General features: G+C 37.7%; 1 protein-coding gene across 1 annotated transcript in view; it reads left to right on the top strand.

Annotated features, from left to right (window-relative positions):
• ush2a (Usher syndrome 2A (autosomal recessive, mild)) overlaps nt 1–14873 on the top strand; it is a 350667-nt gene that overhangs the window by 77142 nt on the left and 258652 nt on the right. The window contains exons 11-14 of the mRNA XM_052145082.1: nt 1873–2068; nt 5695–6342; nt 10491–10674; nt 12708–12871. Coding sequence (XP_052001042.1) covers nt 1873–2068; nt 5695–6342; nt 10491–10674; nt 12708–12871 — 1192 coding nt within the window. The remainder of the gene's footprint in view (nt 1–1872; nt 2069–5694; nt 6343–10490; nt 10675–12707; nt 12872–14873) is intronic.

Here is a 14873-nt window from a genome sequence, read left to right on the forward strand (position 1 = left end):
TGCAGGTTTCTCGAGAAACAGTTTGCTGAACAAGTACTTTTTTTAAAATTAGGAAAAACTGAGAACGGTCATAAAATCGCATTTGTGCATGGAACTACTTTCTTACGAGAGGGATCAGAATCTGCAGCTGCTGGTTCAAAACAAATTATATGTCCAAGCCTCAGTTGTAATTAAAAAATGTCACTTCAGAACTAATACTGTGATTGTGCTGTTTCTAACAAGATATTGGATAAACAAGGATGAATGGATGGATGGATGGATGTGTGTGTGTGTGTGTGTGTGTGTGTGTGTGTGTGTGTGTGTGTGTGTGTGTGTGTGTGTGTGAGTGAGTGTGTGAGAGAGAGAGAGAGACAGACAGAGAGAGAGAGAGAGAGAGATGGAGCGTGTGTGATCACCTGTTTCCACTCCCAAGCAGAGATGCTGTCAGCTTTCTGAAGATCAGATTTCAGTGGAAAAATAGCATCCAAGCAGGGGTATTTCTCCCTATTTCACAGTAGCCGGTGTGAAGAGTCGATCACTATAGAAACCACAATGTCCTCCAACATTTTAAACAGCACCCATTGTGTAATTAATCAGTCTGTTATGTCTCTTAGCTGTGATGAGCAGTAATGCTGAAGTTGTTCATTTAAAGCCATTTATTTCTTAGCTTTAGTAGTAATACCAGCGATCAAGAAGAGCTTTATTATTTAGACACTGGCTGACACGGATTCACTTCACATCACCTAACTGGCTCATATTACACACAAAAATTATCTTTTGGCACCACCTGCTGGCTAACATATATGAATGAAAAAAAAAAGACAAACAGATGGCTCTTAACACATATGCACTGCTCTTACACTTTAGCTTAGAACGGCACGAACACAAGCGGAGTCATACACACAGTGAAGCGTCGAAGTGCTGATGGTGTCAGACCATCAGAGCTCATGGAACGTCTCTCGTCCAATCAGATTCGAGGACCGGAACTAACTGTTTTATATTTAATATATATATTATTTGTAATTATTTAAATACAACTAATTCAAATTATTTCATCATTGTATATTGAATTATTGTTATTTGAGGGTCATCCTTAGCAAATATTTATATATGCGAATAATTTGATTAATTAATTGGCATTCCGTGTAATTCAATCGATTAAAACATTTTTATCGATTGACAGACCTAAAGAAATTGTCCATATGACTCGTACACTTCATGTCTTATGAAGTCTTACAATAGCAAATAGATTTAATTTCAAGATTTAAAGTGGATAATGACTTGAATTCCGGTCTGTTCCTCCAACAATCACTATTGTATGGATTCAGAATTTGATTATAGCGCACAAGACAAATGTACCACTTTTGTGTTGCTTTTTTGTCACTTTGGAGCTTGACAGCCCCATCCTCATTTCCATGAATTATATGTAAAAGAGTGGCAAAGGTATTCTTTGTGGTCCTTGGCAGAAATGAAGTCATACAGGTTTACAACAACATGGTATATAATGACAGATTTTCACATTTGGGTGAAATATTCTTTTAAAATTAGGGACTTTGGCTTGTTCATCCAAAAAGCACCTAGCATGTTCAAGCCATCCCAAAGAAGAGACCTGTTTTGGTCAGATTATAGTGCGCTAAGCCAGATGACCATCTGCACAATGGCTGCTCATGTGCTCAGGTGCTGTGACCTCTCTCTCCCACACCGCACCCCCCACCTGAACCATTCCATTCACTGTAATGGAGATAAAAAGCATCCCGGTAGCGCGGTGGGGATCGGTGGGGTGGGGGAAGAGACAGCACAGAGCTGGCCATCCATGACTCACACACACTCACACTGCCCTACTCAAGTTGACTAATTGGAGTGCGGTCACGTGGCACTCTCCTTCCTCCGCAGATCGGGGGGCAGTGTAAGTGCAAGCGACATGTGTCTGGCAGACAGTGCAATCAGTGCCAACACGGATTCTACAAGCTGCAGTCGGCGCTGGCTGATGGCTGCCGCGCCTGTAACTGCAATACCGCAGGGACCATGCAGCCACATATTACCTGTCACCAGGACTCAGGTCAATGCCAGTGCAAGGCAAACGTAATAGGTACGTATCAAGCAGCATTGCACCCTCCATCGCTCTTTTGCTCTCTTCTCCCTCTCTCCCTAAATTCTTTCTCTCTGTTAATCCCCAACATTATGTGAATGTTAATGAGCAAGTGTATATTTTAGGTGCATAAAACTATATGCATAATAATTTAATTAGTAAAATGCTAATTTTGGCCAAACCCTTTTTTTTTTTTTTTTTTTAAAGCACCAGCCAAAAGATTTTTCTTCTAGCTTTTCCAGGCATTCCAGGTCCTTTGCGATAAATGTGTTCCATTTTTTCCTTTGTACCCTTGAACCATTTCTTATGAAATGCTAAAGAACTTTACTCAGAAGATCATGTGTATTGCTATGCCAGAATATCAAGGGCCACCTCATTTTAATTTTGTAATTCAGTGCCAAGTTGATTATAATAAACGGCCCGTCTTCCTTATTTTTCATGCTTCTTACAAGGCCTGCTCCTTTGTTTGTAGTTCCCACAGGTATTCTTCAGAAATTAGATTTGATTAAGGCAATTTATTACCTCCAGCACATTTGAGGCCAGCCGCAGCTTCATAAGGACAAAATTTATCAAGCATCCAAAGTACTCTGTGTACACAATGTGCTTTGAAATGTTGATGTATGAGAATATTATGCAGAAAAGCATTACTGATAAAATGTGGCCTGCACTGGTGGAAGTCCCACTCCCACAACAACAGGCAGTTAAACACCTATATAAAAACGACCACAACAATATAATAAGTACAAAAGTTAATAATATAAAAATAATTACTCCTAAAATTAATATCTTAAATTAATAGATTTTTTTTTTTACTTTTATAACACTTTGTTGTAAAAGTTTATTTTTCTTATTATCCTACTGCAAAAAAATCAGATTTTTATTATTTGAATTATTTTCTCATTTCGTTGTCTTTGCTTTCCAGTCAAAATATCTAAACAACCTTAAATTTACCTGAACAGAAAGATATTGAGACTTGTTTTCAGTGACTGTGAGTACATTTTGGAAAAAAAAAAAAAAAAAGTTTGCCCACTAAGTTTAGTAAGGTTTATTTTTAAAACATATTTTTTTCCTCTCGCTTTATTCAGAGTTGGATGGTTGTTGCAGCACTTTTTCATTACAGCGTTTTTAGAGTTGTGCAAGTGTTCCAACATCCAAAGGCTTTGTGAGCACAATGACAAATTGAGTCTCCTTTGGCGTGATATTATTGGGGTATTCATCTGTGTCACATTGTGCATTTAACATAATGTTGTAATGAGGTTTAACTGTGGGTAGGGAGCAATATATTAAAGTGTGGAGCTCTGTAGTGGAATACACAGCAGTGGAGGAAAGTGGAGTTCTCAGTACTTATGGCTGTAAACGGTTTGCCCTGTAGGCTCTGCTCAGCAACATTAGGAATAGATTACCTGTCAGGAATATGTATGGCATATTCAAATAAGCACTGCACACTTTTTACAATATTTGATATGATTTGAATCCACGTAGACCACTTTTTAGGACCTCCAAATGAGCTGTAATTCTTTTTTAGCCTCAGTTATTTTTCCTTTTTTCCTTCGACTGCCTTTGTTGGGTCTTTTAATTTATTTATATCCTTTTTAGAGAAATTAAGTGTTATGCCCGAGGTTGGTCATTCATCATTGGGAAAGGGGCTCACTTAATGATGACATTCCCAATTTATTTTTTTACTCCTTGTGTAATATTTATCAGATTTATTTATTTGTTTACTATATACTACAGTGTGTTGCAAATGTGGGTTATGATGCAAAGGTCAAAGCAAAGTAATTTCAGATGTTGAGGTTGGTGGTTTGTGAATGGTAGGGTTAATTTAAATAAATTTAGATGCACAAAATAATTAAATGCTGTAGTATTGTAAAATTCATGCGTAAACAGGGTGGAAATTACAGAAAGTAGGGACTAGGGGACTGAGCCACTAAATTAAGACCTAAAAAAATCTGAAAACGCAAGAAAGCAGCATAAAATGAGTTGAGTGAAATCATCAGGTTTTTGTCTGCTTTTGACATCAAAACATAAACAGCCATGCACACATTGGATAAGCCATTAAGAATGCTGGTAAAGGTGTTTACATTCAAGGCGAATTGGCAAAAATCTATATGTGTCTATATCTATTTGTGTTTAAGCTGTTTATGGCCATACACAGATAAAGGAAATCCAATTAAGGCATTTACATGACCTTATACGTTTTGGCTCATTAAGTATAATCAATGTAAGAATGTGAAAGTAAACACTCAATACAGCTCTTGTGAGATGAATCTTAACAAATCGCACCCTGAACATTTCCTAAATAAATTACTAAAAAAGTCGACCCCCCCGAAAGTCATTGTATAATTTGAATGCTGTATGTAAACTGTGTGTTGTGAATTCACTAAACAGATGTGTCACTTTAGTGGGTGGTATTTCAAAGCAAAAATATGTCTTATTCACTATAAAAACGCAATGTAGTTTAAGCAGGCGCAATCAGTGTCTTGAGTATTTAAATTAAGTCATTGTCATTCATTTCCACGCAAACACACCCCTTTCATGTAAATTGGGCTTATTGTATATTGCGATTCATTCATAAAAATTGCCTTGCGCAATTTATTTCATTCTATTACTGGCAGACGAAAGCAGGCGGTAACATTAATTCTATTTAAAAGAGATGTTTATGTATATTTCCTATAGCTCATATCAGCAGTATTTTATTAACTCTTTCCCCGCCAGCGTTTTTAAAAAAAGTTGCCAGCCACCGCCAGGGTTTTTGATGATTTTCTCTAAACTTTAATGGCCCGCAGAATATTTTCTTACATGAATATATGAAGATGCTATATATCAAAATAAAGATCTGCCTCTGCTTTTTGGCAAAAAAAAAACGATTTTATTTTATCTTCATTTGTTCTTTTTTTATTGCCACTTGAACAGAGGTAGGTTTTGTCAAAAACAACATTTCGGACAAAAAGCTGAGAAAAAGGCATTTTTATCAAACAAGTGCTTTAGTATTAGTATGGTGTTCCACTTCACGTTTGAGACGATCGCAGTCTGTTTCTTTGATCAAAGAGTTGCGTACTCTTTCAAAACATGCGTGCGGGTCTTCCTTACCGTATACCACCTAAAACACGGATACCCGGAAAATTCTGTGTTTGGCGGGGAAGCGTTTTTTCATAAAACCCGGAAAATTCCGTGTTTGGCGGGGAAAGAGTTAAAGAATTATCAAATGATGGAAAAGTGAGTTATTACCTAGCATATTTCCAGATACTCATGTAGTCAAGTGCACTTTCGGCATGTTAAAGATATGATTTAGGTGTTTGGATCACAATAGTGTTCAGTCTTGCCAAAGTGTGTCAGTTGACGGGGGTCTGCTGCATCCTCCACTGTATAGCCTCAGAATCGACCCGCAAGATTGGAATTATACATGCAAATTGCGTTCAGCAGCAGTTTGTGGGCACGTTTGCGCTGTTGTTTGATCTTCATAATTATTTTAGTGAATTGAACCTTAAACCAGTGCAGATAGCGTGAAAATAACCTTCGCTTGTACCAGGCAAAACACATTCTTAGTGAATTCACCCCTGTATGTAATGTTTGTTCAAGACAAGAGAGTGGAAGATGAATGAAGCTTCCTCTTCCCCCATCTATAGGTCTAACCTGTGACCGCTGTAACTACGGCTTCAAATTCCTCAATAACACAAACCCTGATGGCTGCGATCCCTGTGGCTGCAACCAGCATGGCTCTTTGCACCAGTTCTGTAACCCCTTCACTGGCCAGTGCGAATGCAAAGACGGCATGCAAGGTCTCCTCTGTGACACTTGCATCCCTCACTTTTATGGTCCAAACATCAGTGGAGTCTGCCTGCCCTGCAATTGCAGCCCAAACGGATCCATTCCCGGTACCTCCTGTGATCCAGTAACCGGACAGTGTAAGTGCAAACCTCACGCGCAGGGCCGGCGATGTGACGTGTGTCGGGATGGTTACCACAGCCTGGACCGCAGCAACTCTCTGGGCTGCCTGCCTTGCCAGTGTGAGCTCAGAGGCACTTTGAATGGCTCAGGTGTGTGCGATAAAACCACTGGCCAGTGTGCATGTAAGAACAATGTAGAGGGGCTACGGTGTAATCGATGTGTCACACATACCTACAACCTGAGTTCTGCCAACATGACACATGGATGTCAGCCATGTAACTGTGACCCCCTAGGCACCGTGCCTTCAACTGTGTGTGACCCCACTAGTGGTCAATGTGTTTGCCTGCCCACCCGCTATGGCCGAGTCTGTGGAATGTGTAAACCAGGTGAGTGCTGTTTTAAATCAATCTGAATTTTTGTAATTCTGTTTGTTGATGCTAGTGACATGAATTAAACACTTCAGGTTTAACACGTCAACTAATTGTGTATGGGGTAGATGGTGTATCCGTTTATCTAAACTCATTATACAATGTTGGTGATGCCAGTGGAGTCATTATTGTTTGCCATGGTGCATTGCATTTGAAATATCTGGGTAAACATCTTTTGAATAACAAGGTGTTCTCTTCCATTCCTTAACTAATGACTCCCTTTTATTTGTTCTTGGCTCCACAAGCAGTTGCATTGTTTTATTTGTGTTTTCCTAGATTGTGCCTGGGAATTGAGTGTGTTTTGGCAGTCACTCTGGCCGGTGGCGTTTAACTAACATAGCTACAGGCCATTCCTCATGCACCCTCAATCAACCCCCTGACTAACTGTTTGGCCAGCGCTGGCCTCACGGCTCAAGTGCACTTTAGGGCTTGGATATGTTTGGACTCCCCTTTTCCTTTGTAGCATAGTAAGTGCTAGAAGTATCCTGCCAGGGGCTAAAGGGTCAGTGTGGCTGGACCAACTGCAGCAGCTGGTCTCTTTGTCTTTGTAATGAAGATTAACCATCACAAACTTCACTGTTTACTGTAAAACCAACTAGCTCCCTTTGTAAACAAAGTAAAGTCATCCAGTCCTAAAAAGTATTATAGAGATTTGTTTCTATTAGTATTTTGGGATATCAAAGTCCTAATGAGGATAATACTGTATTATCCATCAACAAAATGGTAAAAAAACAAAAAACAGATTAGACCTGTGTGGACCAGCTTAAATTTAAAGAAGGTTGTAGCTGTTTTTTGACAAACAATGTTAGTCTGTTACTGAAACAATCTGATTGTTTATTGATGAAGGTGTCTATTGTCTTGACTTGACTTGCCCAAAACATGGAGCCTGATCTAATGGAAAAAAAGTATGTCAACCTTTTTTTAAAAAAAATTATATTACATGGTTCCTTACGGCAGCTCTGAGGTGAAATACTCTGAGGTCCACTGAGTGGCTTTAAAAGCTGGTTACATTTCCTCCAAAAGAAATTTGTTTTTTAAGGTTAATGCTCTACCGAGTATGAATAACAAAATCTACCCACACTAAACCTTAAACCTAACCGATAGTATATAAAAAAAAATGGTCAGAATGTTTAAAAATGGAACATATGTTCTGTTACACCTGTGGGGGTTTTTATTTGCTGCACTACCTGCTCTGTCCATGCATGGCTGCATGGATGGGCAGAGAATTTGACCAGAACAGAACCATACTTCCAAAACCAACAGATTGATTTAATTGTCTAGAAGCGAATAAAGTATTCATTCAAGTATTCAAGTCAGGTATTAATTTTTCGGTATGCTTTTAATGCTCACGTGTCGACTCATGAGTTCTGCTAGACTTATATCACAGTCCTTTGCATCACCACTGCAACATTCTGTCAGATGAGCAACTACTCAACTTGATCGAATTTGAATAAGCTTGTAAATGTTGTTGGTTATGTAATGCAGAAATTAAAATGTATCGCATTACAGGTCTTGCACATAGTAAAAGTCAAAAGATTGCATTGTTTAAGAAAAGTGAAAAGTTAACTGATAATCTGCCATTTTACTTGTGATATGTGTGAAAGGGTAAAAGTCAGTAATGTTTCACACCTCTCGTGTTCATTTCACAGTAAACTGCTGCGATATATACAATGATCCATGTTAATATTTTTTTGCAAAAGTGTAGGTATAGTAGTGTATTTCTATGAGACCAGATAGAAGACACATCTTTTAATGTAGCATTATGGCTCTGGTCATATACAGTAAGCAAGTCACCAGCTGAACTAGAATTGCTGATCTTTGTTTTTCCAGCCAGTAAACCTTGCTTACCAATGTCCGCAAATAGGCCTATACATGTAATATGAGGACGTAAAGCTTGCATGGAAACTAAAAAAGGATATATAGCCACCTCTACTAACCCTCTCCTGGCTCATGCCCCTCACACATGATGAAATAATGCGGGTGTACCTGCTGCTCACTAAAGCCTCTGCCGTCCATGCCTGTACATAAAGCATGTGAACGGAGAGTGGGGCTGGCAGGAGTAAATTGAAAGCACAGGCAGAGGGGGAACATCCATTTGGAAGAGGGTGGGGGGGACTGATGACTGTTTCTGCAGGCCCTCCCCCGGCTCCCCTCATGAAGCCTCTCTGTCGTATTTCACCTGAGGGGAAGCAGCCTGTGATTGAAACATCTCAAACTCAGCGCCCCCTGTCTGATTGATGCTCGCAGGAGCCTGACGGAGCCCTTGAGATTCAACTTGTTCTTTACTCTTAAAGATAGTGACAGAGAAGTGGACCACGACACTAAAATGATAGAAGAGAGGAAGTGAAAGGGAGAGCATGCAATGATTTCACAATGATTTCGCTTGCTATATCAAATTAAAGCAATAGTTTCTATAAGTATACTATACTATATTTAAGCCATTTATAGGTTACATTTTTCCAAAAATTGTTAACACGGTGTTACTGTGGTGTTATAAAAGTTTGTTTTGAGCGAGCCACTTAGACTCCACCCAACAACGTTACATTGGGGGCGGGACTATCTGAGTGTTTGAACAACTGCAGATGAGGTTGAATTTGTTATTTTTATTTTTGCAATTCCATTCGGTGGTGCTAGTGTCACAGAAATTACATACTTCAGCTTTTTGTAACATTGTGTATACCGGAATGATTTGTATGTGCTTTTTATTTTGCAAGTCGCAATCCTTCCTTATTTTGTGAGTATGAGTGTTAAAATTATTTTAATGGGGTCTCTGATTCAAAGATCTAGATCAAAAACGATATTACAGTTGAAAGTTAGAGTGAAGTTTTGTTCACTTATGTGAATACTGTCTGTTTTAGTGAATCGACTAATAACTTTGATTTAACAATTCATTTGAGTCATCACTTGAAAATGTTTCTTTAAAAAAAGCAAACATCTGTGTTACAGTGAGGCACTTACAATGGAAGTGAATTTTTTTACATTAAAATGACTACTTGAAATGTTTATCAACAAGATATAAAGGATATATGTGTAAACATGTTTGTGAAACATGTGAAACATAAATGTTTTAGTGTGATAAAATCACTTACAAACCTTTTCTGTTTAAAGTTATAGTCAATTGTACAACTTAGTTATGAAGATCTGATGTCAACAATCCTAAAACCCTTAAACGATGGAAAAAATTACAATTTAAACAACTTTCTAGCTCAATTAATACACAAGTTTTAACAGAAGAATGAATGCAAATGCTTTTAATAAAATTATAAGTTCTAAAAAATGATAATTTCTGTGTTTAAACCCGCCAAAAATTGTTATTATAAGTGTTTCACTGTAACCTCGATTTTTGCTTTTTTTAAAGTAAAGTAGAAACTAGTCGAAATACATTTTTGTGGTAATCAACATAATGCCACAAATGCTGTTGAAAGAGCTTAACTTGTAAATATGGCTGTTTATTACTTTTTATTGTTATGTTAGTGTATATAAATGAAATTATTTAAATAGCATGTTTCCTTGTGTTCATTTAGTGTAAAACAGTGTGGAAATGATTCCTTGATTATTTCTTACCAGATTTTGGTTATCTACTTCTATCAGAAAGACTCAAAATGATTGGAATTAATACATTAATACACAACGAAAAGAAAGACTTATATAATTTGGCATGAGCCCCGTCCTACAGATTAGCTCTGAGATGTTGCTTGAACTGTCAGATCCTGCCGCATGCGATGACGAGCTTACCCCCAACCAGGACGGGACCTAAACTGGTGGAGATGGGTTGGGATGGGGGGGCTGTAGAGCTCTATTATGATTGGATGAGATACCTGATAGAAGAGTCCCAAGGTCTTCGTGCTAGAACTACGCTTACATTTCTTTTGTTCTTTTTTTTAATCTACTTGGCTACAAAGGTTCTTTGGCCAAAATGATTGTTACTCTGATTTAAAAAAAAAAAAAAAGACTTTTTTAGGCCTTTTTAGAGCAAATGCATGAAGATCGAGATACTATATATTGAATATTTGTCAATAGGCTGAACATTTTTGAGAAATAATTATATATATTTCCCAGCCTTAAGTTATAAATGCATTAACATTTCTTTACATCATATTTTTCAGGTTTCTTCCTGTCAGATGAGGGGCTGAGAGAGTGCGAAGTGTGTGAATGTCACTCGGTGGGAGCAGTGGGGCAGGTGTGTGCTGCCCACTCGGGCCAGTGTGTTTGCACTCACCCATCACTGACCGGTCGCAGATGTGACCAGTGCCAGGATCTCTTCTTTGGCTTTAATCCAAGTGTTGGCAGGTCAGTGCTACACTAACACTCTTATCTCGGTCATGTTCAATTAAGACTTTCGTGTATCATTATACAGAAAGATATACTGTATCTTCAGGTACAAAGAACAACCTCTGATGAAGATGTAAATCACAGCTGGAAATTACTCCAGACCTCCCTCCTATCATAGAAACTGAGGGCTAGTGAATAAAGCCATTAAGAAAATCATGCACATCGCTTTTCATAGCGATTTGAGCCAGTTAGCTGCTTACTGGCCCACGGGTTCAGACAGAGCTGGCAAAGGTCAAATTAGCCATTAAAGTCTCCTGCCTCTAAATGAGGCAGCATTTTAATGCTCTCTGTGTAGTTGATTTGTTGGATACATCAATTAGGTTGTAAATACATCATATGTTAGCTGTCTTAATGATACACTCTAAAGCAGCTCCCCATCTTGAACATATGGCCTAAGTTAAAGATGCGAAACTTGGCATTCTCAGGAGTCAGTAGATTGGAAAATTATTTTTTATGGTTTCACTGTCTTTTTTTGTTTGTTTTCCAGCAAACAACAGGTTTTCTTTGATGACTTTATATTTAAGTCTTGGTGTTTTTTTTTTTGTTTTTTTTTTTTTTTTTTGTTAAAGTTTCATTAAATAACCTTCCTGAAGATTCATAGGAGATATTTAACTATGCTAGCCATGCTGGGTGAAGAAAAGGAACGGCAAAGGTCATCGTCAGTCATATAAAGCATTGTTTACTTTTTTAAGTGTTCCCCAAAATAAAATAAAAATAATATGTTGGGATGCAGGTTAGGCAGGGAGAACATTAATTGTTGGCTGGTGAGATGCAAATAGCATGAACAAGTGTTTTCAATACATCAACAACAGGGCTACCGGACATCACAAATTGTTAATCCATATGAATCGTGACAGATCGCTGCATACGCAATCCATCCAGCTGCACTCGTTTGCCTGTAAGGATGAAAGATGAACTATTTAAACTGATTACAGGGGAAGCTTGAACTGCATCAGGAGATTGTATACAATAAAGATTTCTTTATCTAAATATTATAAACTTATTTGTCTGCCCTGGAATCAATAAGACGATGCATCTTATTTCATTTTCTCATATTGGGTCGTCCGCTGCGGACTACCTAATAGAGGTAGTTAAAAACCCACAATATGGTTTGGGAAGATTACCCATCAAAGCAAATGATAAACATGGGCTACATAGAGAGTGGTATCTGTGTAATCATTTAACCTTGGGAGAAAAATAGGTTTTATTTTACTCAGGAGTAGGTCATATCATATCCAACAGAATGCGATTCAGCTCCTTATTTTTGTTGTTATTCAAACTTGTTTAATCATGTTTGAATTTGTTGTCCACAAACTTTTGCAACACCTGTTCTAGACCAACGTCAAGGCACAATCTGGAGTCATTTACTTCTATAGCTGCAAGCTATTGATATACAATATTTCCAATGTGGAAAACGTAAGCATGTGGAACTTGGCAATATTGACACTGATAACAGTACATAACAGAACTATACATCAGTTGACTTCATTTTTACATGCTTGACAAAGAAAAAAATGTTGTGCATTTTCTCCTCCCAAGGAGTCAAGGTCGAACCACATTGGCAAATGGGTTGCTTAACCCTAAAATGCCCCTCAGTTGACAACAAATTTTCAGCTCATTAGGAGTCTGTGGCTTTTATCAGCTGCTTTCGAGGGTGTCAGGCGCTTGGCCCCCACATCACCCGCTGTTGTCCCCTCAGTGCTTTTCCTCCTCCATCCACAACACCCCTCTTAGAAGTGTCACTGACAGGTGTATCTGTAAATGCCTCCATTTAGTCAGAGTGTCCCACTTCCCTCACACAAAATCTAACACGCACACAATCACTTTTTGCAACTCTTGCAATTTAAAGCAGTGGAATCTGAACTTGTTACTTTTGGTTAATTACCTGATTTCATGTCCTCTACACACATTGACAATGTCACAAGAAGTGATACTGGTTTTTTTTTTCATCTGAAAATGGTTTTTGTCTCTTGTGATCTCCATGTGTCTAGGTGTGAGCCGTGCGGATGTGATCCTGTTGGGGGATTCAATGGCTCATGCCACCCCCAGACGGGGCAGTGCTTGTGCAAACTGTTTGTGACAGGAAACAAATGTGACACCTGCGTGGAGGGAGCAAGTCAAATGGATCCAAACAACTACCTGGGCTGCAGCAAAGGTCTTGATGATTAAATAAATAAATGGATAGACTATATATAAATAGCTATTCATAGACAATAAATTAATATCTATAAATGTGAATATATATTAAAGACTCCACTGATCTGGTCCAATGATGACTCATAATGTTTGAGTTAAAAATGGAGTAAACACATTTTTGTCTAGTAAAATGCTCTCTAGTATGAGAACATTTCCTCCCTAATATATATATATATATATATATATATATATATATATATATATATATATATATATATACATCACCTGTCTCCAAACACCAATAGCAAGTAGAAATGTTTTTGTTGTTGTGTTTCTGTTGTCTCTAACAAAAATTTTTTTTAGGCTTTAACTCAATTTCTCTACCATTATTCAGTTGCAAAGATACTGGTTGGAAATTATTTTATTTTAAAAGTGTCTTCATTGCTTCCATCCACAGCACAAAGAGAAAAAAAAAGAAAAATAAGAGTAGCCCTTTGAAATGCCACAACATCCTGCTTCAATAGGAAATACATCAACATGTAGTCAACTATGTTAAAACATCTCATATTAAGGAACTTTATTTTACGTCTTTGTCAAATTTTTGCTATCCTTGAAATCCTAACACTGCTGAAAAGACCAGTTATGTTGTGCTTTGGGTGCTGGTCCCCAGCAAGGGATGCTGATGTGCTGGTAACCCCAACAGGCTTTTAAACTAGCTTAAAGATACAGTTCACCAAAAAATTAAAATTCTCTCATCATTTACTCGCCTTCATGCCATCCCAGATGTGTATGACTTTCTTTCCTCTTCTGAACAAAACAAAGATTTTTAGAAGAATATCTAATAATATCTACACTCTGTAGGTCCTCACAATTGAATTGTGACCAGACTCACCAAGCTCACATAAAGGCAGCATAAAAGTAATCAATACGACTCCAGTGGTTTAATATATGTCTTATGAAGCGATGTAATCACTTTGGGTGAGAAACAGATCAATATTTCAATCCTTTTTACTACATATCTCCACTTTCACTTTCAGAATGTGATTATAGTAAATAGGTTTATAGTAAAAACAAATTCTTAAATATTGATTTATTTCTGACCCACACCTATTATATTGCTTCTGAAGACATGGATTAAACCACTGGAGTTATATGGTTTACTATGGTTTTGTCTTTATGTGATTTTTGGAGCATGAAACTTTTGGTCACCATTCAGTTGCATTGTATGGACCTACAGAGCTGAAATATTCTTCAAAAAAATCTTGATTTGTGTTCAGCCAAAGAAAGAAAGTAATACAAATCTGGAATGGCATGAGGGTGAGTAAATCACGAGATAATTTAGATTTTTGGGTCAACTATCCCTTTAACAAGTTTCAGAAGAAAGACCATGCTGGTCAACCTGATTCACCAGCTATGTTTTGCTGGTGAAAAGCAGAGCCATGGTTGTTCACCAGCTAGATCAGTACCTAACCAGCCTAGACCAGCATGGGAATTACATGCTGGATAAGCTTGTCATTGTATCAGAAAATATCTCTTTGGATGAACAATCTATTTGGCTCAAAAACAAGGAAAGCCCTCTTTTAAGTCACATTACAGAGATTCTTTATTGACTGTATAATTTAAATGCAGATTTACCCAATATAGTCAAATTGCTTTGTAGGTTTATTGCTTGTGAGGCATGTCTAAGGGTCAGATCTCAGTGCCATCACTCAAATGCTGTGATATTTACGCTGGACTGTAACATTTATTACATATTTTATTCAGAATACTTACACAAGAGCTGACACTCAAATTTAATCAAATTTCATCTTATGTTTTCAGCTGAACATTAGTGTTTTATATAGATCTATCTCTCATGGTCTTATGCTGTCTTAGGTTCATTGCATATCCACTAAACATGTATACTCTAAGGTGACCTGTTTATGCATCTGTATGTGTTTAGAGCATACAGCACTTAACCTCGCTTAGACCCTTAAAGCCCTAATGTGCCCCTCCAATACAATGTTTTATTAAGTTAGCAT

The sequence above is a fragment of the Xyrauchen texanus genome, chromosome 16 (genome assembly GCF_025860055.1).
Source record: "Xyrauchen texanus isolate HMW12.3.18 chromosome 16, RBS_HiC_50CHRs, whole genome shotgun sequence".
Classification (NCBI taxonomy): domain Eukaryota; kingdom Metazoa; phylum Chordata; class Actinopteri; order Cypriniformes; family Catostomidae; genus Xyrauchen; species Xyrauchen texanus.